At 41.9% G+C, this 18,112-nt stretch overlaps 1 protein-coding gene across 8 annotated transcripts in view; it reads left to right on the top strand.

The window, feature by feature from the left end:
• The window catches only part of Zbtb20 (zinc finger and BTB domain containing 20), a 777,531-nt gene extending 766,516 nt beyond the window's left edge, over positions 1–11,015 (top strand). For all 8 annotated transcript variants that reach the window (XM_041672753.1, XM_041672752.1, XM_041672750.1 and 5 more), the window contains one exon: positions 7,184–11,015. In XM_041672753.1, coding sequence (XP_041528687.1) covers positions 7,184–7,605 — 422 coding nt within the window. In that variant the 3' untranslated portion in view covers positions 7,606–11,015. The remainder of the gene's footprint in view (positions 1–7,183) is intronic.
• Positions 11,016–18,112: the final 7,097 nt, after the last annotated feature.

The raw sequence follows: 18,112 nt of genomic DNA, 5'->3' as shown, positions 1-18,112 counted from the left end.
TCTTACAAGAGTCATTCTCCTGGCAAAAATTTGAGTCTAGAATAGTTATGTTAAATCAAATCATTTGTCAGGGAATACTTACATACTTGAATTCTAATACAGAGGAAATATTCACTCCTCAGAGCAGCCTAATTTCTTACACCAGGCTAACACAAATCTAAGAGATAGAGTATAAAGCACATTTATATAGACTATACTTTATATAGAGATACTTTAAATATATATTTTTATATATAATGCACATTTATATAGAGTATACTTTACATGTAAATACTTTATATTATATATAATATATAAAGTATATATATAAAGTACATTTAAGTAGGGGACTAGAAGAAAAGGGAAGACATTGATAAATAAGAACACTCTGTATGCAGTTGAAAAACTGAAATAGCACAATGCCTAAGCTGAACTTTGCCCTCTTTGTAGTTCAGTCTAACTCCGGATATGATGTTAGATGTTGTGTGGCTGTTTGCCGATCATTTGTGATTGAGTTTTAGTTTTCACACCTCCTAATACACACAGAGATTCATTGCTGAACTTAGACAGAAAATTAGGTAGTGGTAAATCACTATGTTTACTTAGGGCAAGGGCTAATGCAGTGATAACCTGAAATCAATCGAATTAACCAAACAGCATTTCTTAGTAGTGGAGTATTATATTGCAAATGTGCTCTCAAGTAGTTTTATCCTTTTCATCAAAAAACAGCTGATTTAACAGCCATGAAAATTAAGAATAGCACAAGTGGGAGAGCCGTTTCTGCAAGTATCTCTTTAGCCAAAGTTGACTTTGTTAATCTTGGACCATGTACATATCTTCTCTCCTCTTTAGTGTCTTCTATAGTCCCATCAGATAGAAAACATATACATCCTGTTAGATCATGTATTAAAATAAATTTGTAACACAAAACTCACATCCTACCCCAAATTGTCTTCACTGTATAAATTCATTTCTCCAGTAGATTCACCAAGGAACCCTTTAGTTAATCCAAGTAAGTGGCTTTCCCTGTGATAAAAATCAGCAATGGTTTTGCACACCTATTTATTACATAAGCAAAAAGCTATAGGTAAAGTCATTCTTATAAACCTGAATTGTATTCAAAGTATGGTCTGCACAATGCAGTAAATGATTAAGGGCCTCAGTAAATCTGAAGCTGTTTGAGTATGTGTGTGTATACATATGTATATACATGTATATGTTTGAGTGTATGATATACATACACACACAGGCACTACTTCTGGAAACAGTCTTGTGCCTATGCCAACCAGACATTTAGTTCTTTTTTTTTTAAGATCTATTTATTATGTATACAACATTCTGCCTCCATGTATGCCCGCACGCCAGAAGAGGGCGCCAGATCTCATTACAGATGGTTGTGAGCAACCATGTGGTTGCTGGGAATTGAACTCAATACCTCCGGAAGAGCAGCCAGTGCTCTTAACCACTGAGCCATCTCTCCAGCCCCAGGCATTTAATTCTTTAAAAAACAACTTTTGCCCTTTCATTCTAGAGTCATTTGGCACTAGCAGTTTAGAAAGTTCATCTATATTTCAATATTGAACATGGAAGCAAAAGAATTAGAGAAAAAGAAAGCTAGTACCGGTCTTCTTTCATGGGACAAAGCAGGGTTCGTTCTCACTTCTCCCATCAAGAGACAAAACTGAGGTCAAAATAAAGAAGTGAGAGAGATCAGAAGACAGAGGTGGAGGATGTTAGAAGGATAAGCCTTGGTGTTGCCATGGATATCAAGGCAAGCAACTTAGCAGGGTATCATATATTTTATCTGGAAACTCCAGGTGGAACTTTCCTTTAAGATCCAAACTTAGGGTATTTTACTTTTAAAAAAAAATCTATAAATGAATATGGGCTAGCATATGTAGTTTCTTAGCAAATGTTTGTTGAGTGAGTATGTAAATGAATGTTCAAAATGTGGACATGCTTTCCAGGAGAGCTTAATTCAAGGAACTTATACATAAATGCATTCTTTTCTCTGCACGACTTTTAGATTTCTTTCTTTAAAAAAATAGCTTTAGAATATATTGTGGGGTATCTATATTCCCACTTGTGGTTTTTAACCAACAAATTATAGTTCTTTGGGTTTTTTTCTGAACCATATTATCAGCAGCCCATCCATTGGTGATGCTTTTTAGCCCATTGATATCCTTTGCACTTAAGATAATTCTGCTCATTTCTTTGGCAGCACAGTTTTTCAGCCATGAATTCAGTGTGGAAAGAGTAGTAGCTGTAACATATCCGTGTTAGCAATAGGGTTCTAGGAGAGACACAAGACGGTGGTTTGACCATCTGTATAGGAATTGAACTATTAATTCTGTCAGGACAGTGGGTATCTTTTTAGAGGAGGAAAGCCACTTTGTAACTGAGTGACTTTAAGCAAGTTCTAGTTTGAACCTGAATCACAGTTTTTCAGGTCTTAATAATAGGTTACTCTGAGGATTAAGTAATGGATACAAAAGCACTAGACTATAAATGCTGTATCATTATCACAGTCACTTAGGAATATATATTACAGAAATACCATGCATTTTCCAGCATGTTCTAGGGGGAAAGAACTGCTCACAGTGGAAGGAGGAGTCAGCAAGGGTTGGGCACTTACTTATATTACTCTCTCAGCTATTGTTCATTTGCTGGTTGATCTTTAGAATATTAGCACAGAAGTAACAGGAGCTAGCATTTTCTGGGGTGTTAATACTGCCCCACTCATAATACCACTGTAAAAGGTCAGGTGATGTAGACCAAGTTCCCCAGGTATTTAAAATTCTACTTAACATCAGACTACCTGGACTGTCAGTGTGGCCACAGAAGTTTGTGAATGTGTGGATTCCCAGTTGGCAGTCTTTCTTAGACAGTCAGCAGGAAGCAGGCAGAAAGGCCAGCAGGTGATGGTACCAGCTCTATCCTGTTGCTACATGCCCTCCTTCACCAGACACCTCCAGGAGAGCAGCTACGCAGCCACTGACATCATGCTGTCGGGCCGCAGCTCACCCCCACTCTTAGTACCATGCCTTTTCCCGTTTTCTGGTCCAGTCTTCATTTTCCCCATTCACTGGACCTGCACTCCCCAGAACACCTCTGCTCCCTCGTCCTCTGCCTTCCTTGCTGTTTTATGTCTTACCAAGATCCATGCCTTGGTTTTCTCACCCCCTCCTCCACTATCCACACTGTGCTCACCCAAAGAATAGTAGGCATTGTGGTCCAGCAGAAGACGGAAAGGCAGACAGTGGGAGGCATAGGTAGAGCAGAAAATTGCATTTACTGTTCTTTACACAGCCCAGGAAAACCCTGACGAGAATAAGAAATGATCAGGAGAGTTCTTGCTGAGGCCCCAGTGCTAAGATCACAGTGCAGACTGGGGTGGTTGGACCTGTTATGATGGCTTTCACTGAAATGGCGTGAACCCTCTGTACCCACTTACTATCATTATCTTTATTTCCTTCCTTGTCTGTCATAGTGGAGTTAAGTATCAGAGCTGACCCTTGAGGGGTTAAAGAGCAGGCATTGAAAAATTGAGCAAAACATAAACTTTTACCACTCCATCCTTGAAAAGCCAGTATAGGCCTCTGCCCTGGTTCTTCACTTGCTGGTTGGCTTCTCAGCCTCCAGTGCTCAGTTACTGACAGGCAGGAAATACCCTGTCTTTGTTTGGGTTGACATTTTGTTCTTGGTACCACGTGTTCCGTTAACATGAGTAAGTAAGAGTGGACTGTATGCCTCGCTTTTAATTACTAGCTTCACTAAAACAGCCTGCTTTGGGAATCATCTGAAAATGTCTTTCTTTCTTTTTATTTTGGTTTGGTTTTTAACTCAGTACTCACTTTCTTATGCAGTGAAGTGATTTGATTTCTCAGTTGGTTTACTTTATCCTCATTTCCTGCAGGCTGGATGGAACAGTTTAGCTTTCCTTAAAATGACCTTTACTTTGTACCAAGTGCCTCCCCAGTTTCCCAAACAAATCCACACACATATGCTTTTGGAACTATTATTAAGTTATTGATTAGGAAACCGAGGCGTAGAAAGCCTAGATAACATGCCCAAGTCACTCAGTCAAGAAACAATTCATGGGCCTGGAGAGATGGCTCAGTGGTTAAGAGCATTGCCTGCTCTTCCAAAGGTCCTGAGTTCAATTCCCAGCAACCACATGGTGGCTCACAACCATCTGTAAAGAGGTCTGGCACCCTCTTCTGGCCCTCAGGCATACAGACAGAATATTGTATACATAATAAATAAATAAATAAATAAATAAATAAATATTTTAAAAAAAGGAAATAATTCATATCTGAGTCCTCCAGCAGGGAGGACTCCTTGTGCCCACTGCTCTTCGTGTTGTGGCTCACATTTCCTCTTGGCGTTTTGTGACCCTTCCTAACTGTGCAGACTTGCTGATGTGAACTGTAGGCTTAAATCTGGAAAGCCATCTGTGACTGTTAATCACGTTCACCTCACATGTCTCTCTTGGAGAGGCACAGTCTACAGACCATTTATTTCGTGATTACTGCCCCCTTTCCTTTAAGGTTTGCCATAAGTGACATGTAGGGATGGAACGTTGAATGATGCTGTTTGAAATCCTTCCACAAGAAGAGCCAGTCCAGGCAGATGTGATGGGAAAATACATCTCGGTCATCAGGCAGTCCCTGAAATGGCCAGCTCCAGCATCTCAGTGCTGGAGTAACTACAGAGAGTACCTTCCTCAGAGTAGCTCCCAGGTGCCTTGTGCATACTTTCCTGTGGCAGGCTAGAGAACTGGATTCTTTGTCCTGTTTAAAAATGTGGAGCTGCCAAAGCATTGAGTGATTAAGCAGGTTGCCCTCAGGTCATTTGCTGACAAGGCCGGGACTAGAGGCCTCAGGGGTTGTGGACCACCCTGAGATGAAGATCAGTAAATCCACAGAGCCTTAGCAAGTGCTTGGTCCAATCTATCACTCACAGAAGACAGACAAACCCAGAGAGATGAAAACACTTAAAAAGCCCAGGGTCACACAAGTAATTACTGGCATGACCATGCTACATGCATACAAACAATGTGCATACATATGAGATGGAGGGAAAGATGGCCACTGTGAAGAATCAATTTATGGTTGGATTAGAAGGGTGTGAAAGGAAAGAGCCTTGGTGGTGACCTTGCCTAGAGGAAGAGCGCAGTCAGAGGTGAGAGCTGCAGACAGCAAGAGCATTTTAACAGGGATATTCACCTTCCACCAGCCAAAATACCATCTGCAGTTTAAGACCCGTTTCCTATTAAAGGTGGCAGGTGGACATGTTTGAAGAGCTAGTTGGGCACTTCTCATAGCCACTGTAATTGTACCGAGTACAAGCATGGCAAAGAGCAGCTGAGTAGCAAGCATGTTTACTGCTGACAGAAATGCCTCAACTAAAAATAACATGCATGACTGTCTGTAAGGGGATCTCTCCTTTACAGAAACTTTACCAGTGTAAACACTATGCATAGGCTGAGATCTTTAGCAAGCTGGATGTATTAGTAAGAAGTCTTCCCTAGATTCTACTGTTTTAATCTAAAAATTATTCTTTCAGCCCTAGGAGCCTCTACATCATGCGTCCTCATTAGAATGAGGAATTCTAATTCTTTAATCCAAGCCCCCTTATTTTAGACAATACCAAGAAAATTGTCTAGTGAGAGAAAGTTCCACAAGGTGAAGCGTGAGTATGAAGCATTCAGTGCAGACTGGCCTGATGAAGGTCCAGTGAATAGGCCTTTGTTTTCCTGCTCTCGTGCCCATGGCCTCCTTCAGAATGGGAAATGAGAAGAACGCTCAAGGCCCTGTGGAAATGTGAGCTAACTCAAGTTTAAGGAGTAGATCCCTGGTCCAGCTGTACATTTCAGATGTGGAAACCTTACCTTAGAGGGTCTCGAGCTTGAGGTTTTGCACATGCTGGAGCAAATGCTACTTCAGGCTGTCAGTAATGAGGTGGAAGGGGTGGATCACACGCTTTAGAGAGTGCATGTCAACCATCAAAATCAGAAAGCAGCAAGTGCTGAGAACCAATACTACTAATAAAAGCTAGTCTTTAAGCAGTTATGCAAAGTGGTGTCCCAGACCCATAGACTTTACTTCTAGAAGGTCGCTCATGTGACTGTTCAGAGACTGTTCTTACCTTAAGATTTTTAAGTAGCGCGATCATTTAGTCTCAGAGCCAATGTTAGACAAAGCAGTAAACACACAAGAAAGAAGGGCTTGTGCCAGCTGGCTAAGGAAAAAAAAATAGAAAAAAACTATTTTAGAAATTGACCTAAAAGTTCAAAAAACATATGGAATCATTTAATGGGGGAGGATGTAGCCTTGTAATAAGAATGCCATGCAAGTATTCCCACACCGCCCTTGGTGGTCTACAGAGTGATTCCATATGTATTTCATGTCAACACCGTCACAGGAGGTAAGTGGGACTGTGTACCTCGGAGGCTCTCGGTGATTTGTTAGAATGGTGCACACTGCGTCCTGCCTGTGCTTGAGCAGAGCCGTGTGACTCAGAGATCAGTGGTTGGCCACCGTCTGTTCACCCTCCGCAGTCAGTGAGGCCAATCTGCAGAGCAGTGCAGTCAACACAGAATAGCCAGATCATTTTAGGTTTCACTCCAGGAAGATTTTGTGAGACACAGATATACTGAAAGTGTAGACCAGCAGCCCATGCCTAGCGTCAATAACAGGTGTATACTAGGTCAAACCGTGGAAATGGAGACTTTCCAAAAAGAACCAAGTTATGTGACCAATATTCTCACTTCCCAAAGTTTTTAGAAAAGCCCTGCCTCCAAAGATATTCTCTTTGTTCTTCATTCGCTAATATTAACCGGAAATATGTAAATCCTTAATAATGGCCCCGTAAATGATTCCTGTGGCCTTTTTTTTTTTTCGGGTGACCTTTGAAGAGTTAGGTTGTAATATGCTCTTACTTTCCAAGAGAGCCACTTTTGGTCTTGAGGAAATGGAAAACTCTAGGCTTTCCTGGCATCCTTGAAGCAAACTTCATCTGCACAAGAAAGCCAGGAAGGCCTAGATCTGTCCAACCAGGATGATCTTTGAAACAATCAAATTTTATTTTATTTTTTAAATTTTTTGTTTTTCTTTTGTGTTGTCTTGTTCTTCTGTCTCTCGTTCTCCCCCTTTGGTCCTGTCCTGTTCTGTCCTGCTGGCTATCTCTCGCATATCACCAGGTGAGAAGCCCCATCAATGCAGCATCTGTTGGCGCTCCTTCTCCTTGAAGGATTACCTTATCAAGCACATGGTGACGCACACAGGAGTGAGAGCCTACCAGTGCAGTATCTGCAACAAGCGCTTCACCCAGAAGAGCTCCCTCAATGTGCACATGCGCCTACACCGCGGGGAGAAGTCCTACGAGTGCTACATCTGCAAGAAGAAGTTCTCCCACAAGACCCTGCTGGAGCGACACGTGGCCCTGCACAGTGCCAGCAACGGGACCCCTCCGGCAGGCACACCCCCAGGTGCCCGCGCAGGCCCACCAGGCGTGGTGGCCTGCACGGAGGGGACCACTTACGTCTGCTCCGTCTGCCCAGCAAAGTTTGACCAAATCGAGCAGTTCAACGACCACATGAGGATGCATGTGTCTGACGGATAAGTAATACCTTTCTCTCTTTCTTACGAACCAAACAAAACAACAACAAAAGAAATAAACAAACAAACAAACAAAAAGCTATGGCACTAGAATTTAAGAAATGTTTTGGTTTCATTTTTACTTTCTGTTTTTGTTTTTGTTCCGTTTCATTTTGTACTCCACGAAGAACTGTATTTTGCCTGCTGGTACATTACATTTCCGGAGGCTCGGGCAAATAAGACTTTTCCCAGTCTCCCTTGGATGGTGGCCTTAAGGCCTGGTAGTGCTTCAAGAGCTCCACTGGTTGGATCTCTAGCTACTGGCCTCTAAATACAACCCTTCTTTACAAAAAACAAAACAAAACAAAAAAAACAAAACAAAAACAAAAAAAAGCAAAAAACCACACACAAAAAAAGCAAAACAAAAAAATCTTTTAAAAAAGTTAAAAAAAAGTTTAAAAAAAAGACAAAGTTGTTTTTCCACTCGTGAAGAGCACTACAAAGTCTATAAGGAGATGTAAAAGGCCTGCTGTCTGTAAGTACACCGCTCACAGTGTTTCAGTGGACATTTCACAGTTCTGGCCACTTGGACTTCATAGTAACCAGTTAAAACTGTAATATCGCTTCTGGCTGAGAACCCAGAATAGGCCCTGCTGTTTCCACCTACCACATTATTAAAGGGCTGTGGGATGGGAGGGGGCAGTGAGCTCAGTGGTGTGAGGAAAAGTGGCATGGCAGGCTTCTCCCCCAATTCTGCCCAGTCCACACACCCTGGCCCACCTCCACCACATCCCCCTCCCCTTTCAGCAGAAGCCAGAAGACTTGGACAAGCAACAGTGGCTATCGTATTTATTCAGTGTCTTCGCTGAGCCTCAGCCTCAGCGCAATCAGGAGGGACTTTCAAGAAAGGCAGGAATGCAGAGAAAATGGTAACAGATTCGCACCTATGTTTCTAGGTACAAGAGAAGGATTATTTCCAACAACCTTTGCAAAAAAAAAAGTGTCAGGATATATTCTTGTGGAAGAGAAAAAGAAAGAGAAATGGAGGGTGGGGGGAACAATAAAAGTTCTTGATGCTTTTTTAATTCAAAATTTTATAGAGGGGCAAAAGTGATGTTTACCAGATAGAATGCTGATTTTTTTAATATATTTACAACAGTATTTGTGTAAAAAAAAACAAAAAAGTGAGATTGTTAAAAGTAATTTTTTTTTCTCATTTTGGTCTTGCATACACTGCCACCAATCCCTTCTCATTTACTTTGTCTCACACACACATATATATATATATATATTTTTTGGTAAGTCAAGACTGTTAAGGTTAGCGATACTGCTTCCAGATAGAAAGAATAAAAGGCAACTAGAGTTATATTTGAAAGAGAGGAAGGATATTTTCTTCATATTTTTTCTTAAGTTCTTTTATTATTTTAAGTATTGCCTGGGTTGCTGAGGGCCTCAGAGGCCCACCCACCCCTGCTGTAATTTCAACTGCTGCTGTGTTTTGCTGTGTAGATCTTTGACTTCTGGCTTAAGTTGCTCCACTGAATCCTCTTCCATTGACCCATCTAGAATCCTGTCCTTTCTCCTGGGAGGGACGTGATCCTTTAGCAGATTTCCTACTTCTCCAACATCTTCACTGAGCTCTTCGGATTCTAGAATCCCTTGCTTTTATTTCTTTGATGAAACACTAGTAGTCTAGAGATCTTGACAGAGGGGGTTTGTTTTGTTTCTGGTCAGTCAGGCGCACTCCACAAAGTTCTCCCCTCCCACTGTGTGAAGGTCACTATGAGAAGCCTGTTACAGACCACAATGCGTCGATGCCAAAACTCTTTCTTCCTTTCAGATGTCACCCCTGGACTCTTCCCACCATGCCTAAGAGGGCTAGAAGATGATCTCTCTAGCTGATTATTAACCCTTGCTTTTTGGAAATTAACAATTTCCCAAGCTAACATCCAGTGAAAACTGGCCCTGGATCTCTGGTGTCATCCCAGATACCACTCTTTCTAGTTGGGATTTCTCTCTTTTGTCTTGATAAAGAAATCATAAGATTTTGTAATTATATACAGTGTCTTAAAGGAATTCCAGCTCAGACTATAACTTTTAAACCTAGCTAATACTCACAAAGTAGTTTCATGACTGGGCATGTTTTAGCATACTTAAAAGGAAAAGTAAATATTTCAATAATGCAGAAACACCGAACTACATTTTTAAAAAATAAGAAAAGAGGGTATTTTTGTTTCTAAACTAGTCTACATTTTAATTTAATTTTCCTCCTAATTTTCCTGTTAGCATTTTATTTACCAAAAAAAAAAAATGCAGCAAACTAGGGAAAATCTTCCAAGGCAAGCAACTCTGTAATGACTAAATTGGTTTTATTCATACATTTTAGACAATTGGTTAAGTTGGATCTTTTCCATATGTTCTTTGTGATGTTTCGTAGTTTGTGCAGTCTGAGTCGTCTTATGGTGCTTCATTCAGTGGATATTTTGCTAGGAGTTGTAATGTAGATTTGGATGGTTAGCTGACTACTGAGGATCACTCAGCGTGATTTCTAAGAGGACAACCAAGAATATGTGTGACCTGCTTTAAAAATGAGCTTCAGAAATGCTGAGGCCCTCTCCACCCCACCCACCTGCTGGTTTTACTGTTGAAAGGGTCAGTAGTGACCCTTGCCACCTTACCACCAATAGAGGGAGCATTAAGTAACTACATCACTGAATCATATTGATATTTTGAAACATGAGTCATTAACCCATTAGGAAAAAAAATGACATTGTGATAATTTTTCTTAATCTGGAGGAAAAATGACAAAATCATTGTATAAACAAATGAAAAAAGGTCATACCTAGTTTGAGTTATTTTCACTGTTGTCAGGGGTACGTTTTAAATAGTGTCTCTGTTCCACGCTTAACAAAGCAGGCAGAATTCATATTGTTTCTGGTAAAGCTTATATCGGGTGCCATTGGGCTTCCCCATCCTCTCCTGAACTCTGAAAGAGACCCATTTGCCTTAATGCTGTTTTGCCATCGTCAGAAGCTAAGAAACTGCATTAAACCCAATGTTTGTTGTAGAGCATGTAAGAAAAAGAACAGGTGACTGGAAGCCCTGATACACATCCTGTCCTTAATAAAGGGAATATTTCCTTTAAAGAGAGCGGGAAGATCCCTGAAGATTTCTTGGTAAGGTCCTCCTCCCTAGGCTCATTCCTACTGTATTTTTTTTCCAAAACATCTCACAGCCTAAAATATTTGACATTGTTCTCTAGAACTGGGAGGACACTAACCTGCTCTCAAGCAAAGATACATCTATAGGGCCACTGCCACATATTCAGCCTCTAAAGGGTGGCCTTCCCACTAACCGACAGTTCAGGAGACGAGCCTGTCTGCACCTCCTCCAGGAGATGCAGGTGCTTGATTCCATGCACCATCCTTGGCTTATAGCCACAAGGTGTGGGCGGGGGGGGGGGGGGGGGGGGGGGGGAGGTCTCAGTTTTTGGTTTCCAGTCCTGCAGTTTCTATGATGGATGCTGTCATTGCTTTAAAAACTGGGAAAGAAAGAAAGATCTTTGTAGTATATGGGAAAACATATATAGAGAGAGGGGGAGGCAGATGTTCCAGACAGGAGACCTGAGAAGTTTGAGGAACAAGAGCTGATACGCAAAAGCATACTAGTATAATTTTTTTAAACAAAATTTGATTAAAAAAAAGGTCTGAGGAATGTTTGTCTCAACACGTTTATATAGAAATTATGAAAAATAAAATTCCCTAGCACTAAAAACATCAATAGTGTCTCAGCATGGTGGGTCGTGTTTCCTATATTAAATATCAACATTTGTACAAAAAAGAGCCCCTAACTGTAAAATATACCCCCCAAAAGACAATAATAATGGATGTTCAGTTCTACAATTAAAAGCAAATAACTGAGAAAAACTCCCCCCCTCCAGTAATCTGAAATGAAAATCTTTATCAAAGTATTTTCATTGTAAATTTACCCTCCTCACAGTCATTTTGCAGGCTTTCCCATCCCAGTTCTGTTTGCCAGGAATGAAGGCAGTAAGTAACCCTGGCTCAGATCCTGCCATTCCTTCCTTCCCCGTATCTAGTAGGTCACAGGGGCCTTGGCCTTAGAAAGACTTGGATTTGCCTTTTTTCTCTAAAAATCAGAGAGCTTTTATCTTACATCGTGATATCATGTAAGGACCAAGAAAACCCTTTCCGGCCCATAAACAGGGAGAGTCTGTGTATCTGAGGCTAAAGAGTGAAGGTCTCTGGGCGAGCTGTTCATGCCAGTCTTCCTGTCCTGATCTGTCTCCATGTGCTTCCTTCTCACACAGCGGTGTGTGTCCTGCCCGTGCCCCAAAGCAGTGTTTCTTTCTGCAAAGAAGTTAGAAGGGAAGCACTGCTTCCTAAAACCTTTCAGGTCCCCAGTAAAACAGTCCAGTTCCTTGTTGCTTTCCCATTGCGGTCCTCTAAGATATCCCAACTCCTTTGCGCTGAGCAATGGTGAAAGTGAGATCGGCCTGGCCGGGATGCACTGCAGATCTGCCCCTCCTGAGCCTTCCTCCGATGCTGCCGATAGGGTCTTTTAATTAGTTAGGGCTGGCCGTGGGGAGTATATGGTGCCCCTAGGATCACATCAGGTTGGCTCTGCTGTGACCAGTGTGGCAGCTGCAGCAAAGTGAACACAAAGGTGTAGGCCAGGAGCAGACAGGACGTGCCCTGTGGGGAGAGAACAGAGGGTGGAAGGGAGCCTTTTCTGCTGTGACTTGACTCTTAAAGAAACCCTCCAAAATGAATTCTTTAATTTAGTAATGAGTTGAAGTCCAGGGTAATGGAAGCTCTGGGGAAGAGAACAAAAGAATTGCACAATGTATTCAGTACCCAACAATACCAAACCAGAAAACATCCAATCACAAAGCTAGGAAGTTTGGCAAGAGGTACTTAGGGAAACCTCCAGCCTTTTCCATGGGTAGGGTCCGCAGACTTTCTTTTGAGTGATTTCTGGCTCGAAGAAACCTCTTTACTCACTAGAAAAGAACTTTTATTTAAATGACCAATTTTGTCCCCCAGGGGAAAAAAAAAAGAAAAATTTTAAAAAGACAGAAAAGAAAAATAGGACACTAAAGACAGAACCATGTGAGTTGGTGACAAACAAAAGAAAGGGGACACTAGAATTTCAATAGACTCCCCAATTGGATGGGGGGGGGGGATGCGGGAAGCAAAGCTACCCAAGGGCCTCCCAGCTCCAGACTCCCAGTCTGCTGGGAGGGGACGGAGTGCTTGATCTGACCCAGCTGCTGCCTTTCTGGGACTGAACATAACTTCCCAGCTGGGACCATGGCAACCTCCTCCTCGGTTCTGTATTTTCATAAGGAAACAGGACTGTTCTCTTAGGTGGCATGGGGCGAACATCCCAAAACAAGCTCTGCCCTGTGCCCAGGCTGCTTTTCTGCTTGACCATGGAATCCACAGCAGTAAGTGGTGGGCATCACCAGGTCCCAGGCGTGGGCTGTGGACTTCCGTTCCCTCAGCAGAAGAGACAAAAGATGAAGGCTGGCAGTGCACACGTTCTTCTTGAGAACCACATGTCTCCTGCTCACTGAAGGAGGAGTAGAAAGGCCCAGACTAAAACAAGAGTCTTAGCACAGGACTGACTGACAGCTGCCCTTCTCCCATGTTCTTTAGACCCCATCTGTTGCTCCAAGGGCGAAATACTGAAGTAAACTCAACTAAGGAATTTTCACAAGAAACCATTAGGTTGTAGAATTATTGCCTTAAGTTTGAAACCCTGGGGGAAAGCAGACAAAAAAAAAATTACAGAAAATGGAAGGCTCTGAGGATAAAAACTTTTGCTTTTTACTGTTCCACAGTCACAAAAGTAAGCTCTATTCATGCCTGAAGACCATGGAAACAGTGACTTCCTGGGGAGGCACCAAACTTGTCGGGGAACCGGCTGCTTTCAGGAAGCAGCTATTTCCTGTCTACTCTATCTCATTGGTAGGTCGAGGCTGAATGTGAAATTAGTATGTTGCTAAGTAGCGAGTCCCGTTCAACACAATCACAGGTGCCTGGATGAGTCTTAAATGTCTCCTTAACGGGGAGAACAATCCCAACGCACAGCTTTCTTTTTATATATAATCTGGTTTTCTACAGTCTGTACTTGGTTCCACCTCAGTTTTGGAGTGCATTTGGTTTACCTTGTGGGTCTTTGTGTAAATGCAGAATCAAAACTTTAAAGTCTTTAGTGAGGAGGCATATGATCTGCATATCATTGACGAAAGTTAGCCCTCGTCATGAAGTCCTAGCATGGGCAGTGCCTGAAGACAGTCAGGCTCCCCTGGGATCGCTCGCGAATAGAGAGGTTTCTCCGTTCGGAGTACTTTCAAGAGATTCTGATACCCCCGCAGCAGAGAGAAAAGAATTAACCCCACAGGAGACATCTGTTTCTGCTGCTGTTGCAACACTTGTCATAGCCTGAAGCATCAGTTAATTTGCACACGGATGCCATTAACAAAAGTGGCTTAACCCATCCAGTTTGTCCCAGCTGCTGGCCAGAATATCTGCAGATGAGTGCACCTTACACATGTGCGTGCATGGTGTGAGGTGCCCCTACCATACCAGGAAACTTCATATGGGAATTTCCAGTAGAGTCAGAGGCCCGACCCCATGCATATGCCTGCTTTTTGCTTTGTCACCTTGGTTGCGTGCATCAGCATCTGAGAGCTTCGTCACCTTGGTTGCGTGCATCAGCATCTGAGAGCTTCGTCACCTTGGTTGCGTGCATCAGCATCTGAGATGAGGCTTTAGAGTATTGGGAAGTAGCCCAACCATCAGTAGTTTGTATATAGCCTTTTGAGGGGAAACTTGAACAAATGCTACACTTCTGTGGATTTACTGGTGAATGTGTGTGTGTGCACGCACGCATGTGAGCACACGACTACGCACATTTGTATGTTTATGTGTATTTATGTTGTCTGAGTGTGCGAGCATCTCTCAAATGAAGCCCACACAGGCAGAGTTCCTGGTGCATAGATACAGTTGCCTCTTCTACCATTGTGCTCAGACTCATGGCTCTCTTCCCAGGAAGCAGTCACCTGCCCACTCTGTTGCTTTTTGTAGTATTTCAGACTTGGGAGAAACAAAGGCAGCTTGTTGGCTCCACAGCAAACCCACAGGGACAGGCTGTTTCCCTCCAGAAGAGGGTGGAGTACACATTTTTCAACCAAGGAGCAGAGGGAGCCATCCGAGACACCCCACAGGACTCCCAGAGGGGAGGCACCCACCCAGGCAGGTAGCACCCAAGCATCCCAAGATGAAGTGGCCTGAGCTCAAAGGCCACTCTTGTCCTCTCTGGAACCTTGGAGGCTTTAGAGAAGGAGCACGGTCTGCAGATCATAGATAAAGCCTAGCCCAGGCATGTAGTCTCAATCCTGCTCTCAGACTGAAACTCCCTGATACTGCCTGCCCCTGCAGGACATCACTGTCATTCACAAGCTGTGTCTCCTGAAACCAGTGTGGCCTTCACCAGTCTTTCGAGGATGGGTTGTTTACCAGTCTAGCAAACCAATAGAATACAGAGGAATAACTTGAGGGGAATCAGGGGCGCTTGCCCATGTCAGGCATTAAAGTAGAATGCTCCTCTAGTATTGTATATTGAATGACTGGACTTAGCTCTCATAGGTAACTCTGGATGGCTTGATGACCTAGAAACAGTTGGATTTCGTTTTCTCAGTCCCGCGCCCTTCTTTTACTAGATGGTTCCTTTCTCCCTGTCCCCCACCTTTTGTGATATATGGATTATTTCTGCTTTACAGAATTCAGAGGGCCTTCTTTCGTCTTCTGTTTTAGTGACATTTCCCCTTCCCCCAGGCAGTAAGGCTACTTACCGTTACAAATATTTTTTTTGTTTGTTTATTATTTCTTTCAAGTGCGCATTGTCTTTCTGTAGCCAAAAGAAGTCTGTGACTGTAACCACAGGTATTTCTTTTTACTGGAAAAAAAATTTTCATTTCTTGTTTTTATTTGTATTGTTTTAATTAACAGTACTAGTGACTTTGTGGAAAACTATGGTTACTATTTAGGTATGCTTAGTTAAGTACAATACACTACATTGCAGTGTTTCTGAAACCTAGAACATACACATTATATATAACAACTCTATATTGAAATATATTACAGTATATTCATTTTAACTTTGACTCTGCCAATGCTCATGAGTTGACTGAAATATTTCTTCACATGTATCACCCATCCCCACCTGCTTCAGTTACTCTGGTTCATTTAATGACCGTTATGGTTCTAGTTTGCTTTTTATATTATCAGCTTCAGTATTGTCTTTAGAAGATTTTAGGATTTTTTTTTAAAGCTCAGATTTAGCACATGTAGGAAAGTGAAAACTGTTTAAACTTTAAAAAATGATTTTGCTGTGGCTAATACAAAGAAGTGCATATTCCACGTGATCGTGTTTAGCTGCCCCGTCAACACCTGAAGAGCAAAGGAAGTGCGACATGTCTGTGGTCTTCCCCTTTAGGACTGCCGTCGTCTATATTTGCTTTAAAAATTAAGACCACGGAGCTGCTTGTCCGTCACATGATCTGACCAACTGTCATAAGCTGCATTTCAAAGGGCTGCTTTGGTGAGAAGCAAAGACAGGGAAGTGCCTCACTCTCCCGACTGTATCTCGAAACATTGGATTTCAGTTTTGATCCTTCACCGTCTGCTCTCTCTTGTTGGTATGCTTGCCATTATTTTTTTTGGTCTTTAGCATTTCTCTGGAGACATCTTGGCAATACACCATTCATTTCCCCAGGAGATTTCTTTTTAAACTAAAACCACATTTCTGGAAACTTTTTACAGACAGAACTCAAAAACATATATGACATTTTCCAGTGTGCAGACCCCATAAGTTGGTGTCTCTTGGTTACCTGGCCCTTAGCATCTCTACTTGCTTTCTTCTTTAGCCAGGCCACCAAGGGGACATTCAGAAACCAAATAGCTTGTCTTCTAACAGAAGCACTTTCAGGTCATCTTTTCAAGTAAAAACTTTCTTCAGCTGCCCCCAGCTATTCTACCAAAAGTCTGGACATCAGAATCAAATCAGCTGAACCCCATCTGATCCTTCGCTGTCTGTATTCAGGACAAAATGAAGTAGAACCCCTCCCCCCATGGCGGACCAATATTTAGGCTTCTCAGTGTGACTATACCACTTTTCCTTCAGACTCCCATCACTTATTATCTCCCAGTCTCATCACATTCTGCTGTGCCTATTCAGTGTGTCTCTGCCCCCAACCCACCCTCTCCTTAGCATCTTCCATTTGAGAAGCCTGGCATTCATTAGGACTTTCCTTTAGTCTCCTTTGATGATGCTAAGCTGGAGCCTAGTAGGAAACTACTTACATTTCATCTGTTTTCAATGAAAGGCATGCCAGCTGAAAAGAGTGAACTAAGTGGTCCTGAGGTTGTCCCTTCAGTGACCAGGTATGAGGTGAACTGTCCTAATTCCATTATTTAGGCTTCCCTTTCTTTGCCAAATTCTCATCATGTCTTCTGGTTTCTTTTTAAAGGGAATTTTGAGCTACCCAATCATCTCTTCAGTGCTCCCCCCCCCCAAAAAATTACATTCAGCCCCCCAACTGTTCATGTCTTTCTTCTCCCTCCCTTCTTAGCATCTTTCTTTAAGTGAGTTCATAAACTTGGGACTCGTAGGCAGAATGAAACATGTCTTCATTTCAGCTTCAGATTTTAAAGGTTGACAGTGTCTTTTGAGAGTAGGAGGACCTGAATCACAGTTCTAAATGTCAACTGTACTAGTTGAGATCATTAATTCCTCTCACCTTTACATTAAACCAAAGAGAAGTATTTTCTTTTCTTTTTTCTATCTTTTTTTTTTGATACCACGGTTTTCAGATTCTTGATATGAGTAGACCATTTCTGAGGGAGGAAAAAACCTCCCATGTTGATTATTTCTGCCTGTGCTAATATTTAGCCAGTGACATGTTTGCCAGATACTAGATTTACAAGAATCTGAAGAAAGAGGTAACATTTCAAAATAACTTTGGTAGCTATTTATGCCAAAAGCCACTTTTCATTTAAATACTATGTAAGAAAAGTTTGAGAGAATTTCTTCATGTATTACATTTTTGAAAAGCCAAATATTGGTTTGTCTGAAACTTTGAAGGGTAATTTATTAAGGAATAAGAGGATCTATAAAGTTCATCAAGTGCTTGTTTTATAAACAAAAATTGCCTAAACATAAACATAATATATGTTAAAAAACAAGAATAAGGATGACTGGATCCTATATTAGATTTGATATTCAGGACTCAGTTTATAAATACACAATATGTTATTTGGCCATTGTTCTAGAGCTCATTCCAATTACAACTTTCTGGTCTCCAGAACGCTAATAAAGAAGATTGAAGGCATTGTGGGTGTAGCCCTTTTGGGGATACTTGTAATATCATTTCACAGTAACCCTTTAGCACAATGCCCTAACTTGCTATGATCCCACATTGTCTCTCTGCTCATATGAATATG

Source organism: Microtus oregoni, unplaced genomic scaffold (assembly GCF_018167655.1).
Source record: "Microtus oregoni isolate MIOR12 unplaced genomic scaffold, Mior012 000023F_ref0000262, whole genome shotgun sequence".
Classification (NCBI taxonomy): Eukaryota; Metazoa; Chordata; class Mammalia; order Rodentia; family Cricetidae; genus Microtus; species Microtus oregoni.
This window is presented reverse-complemented; position numbering and strand designations above follow the sequence as displayed.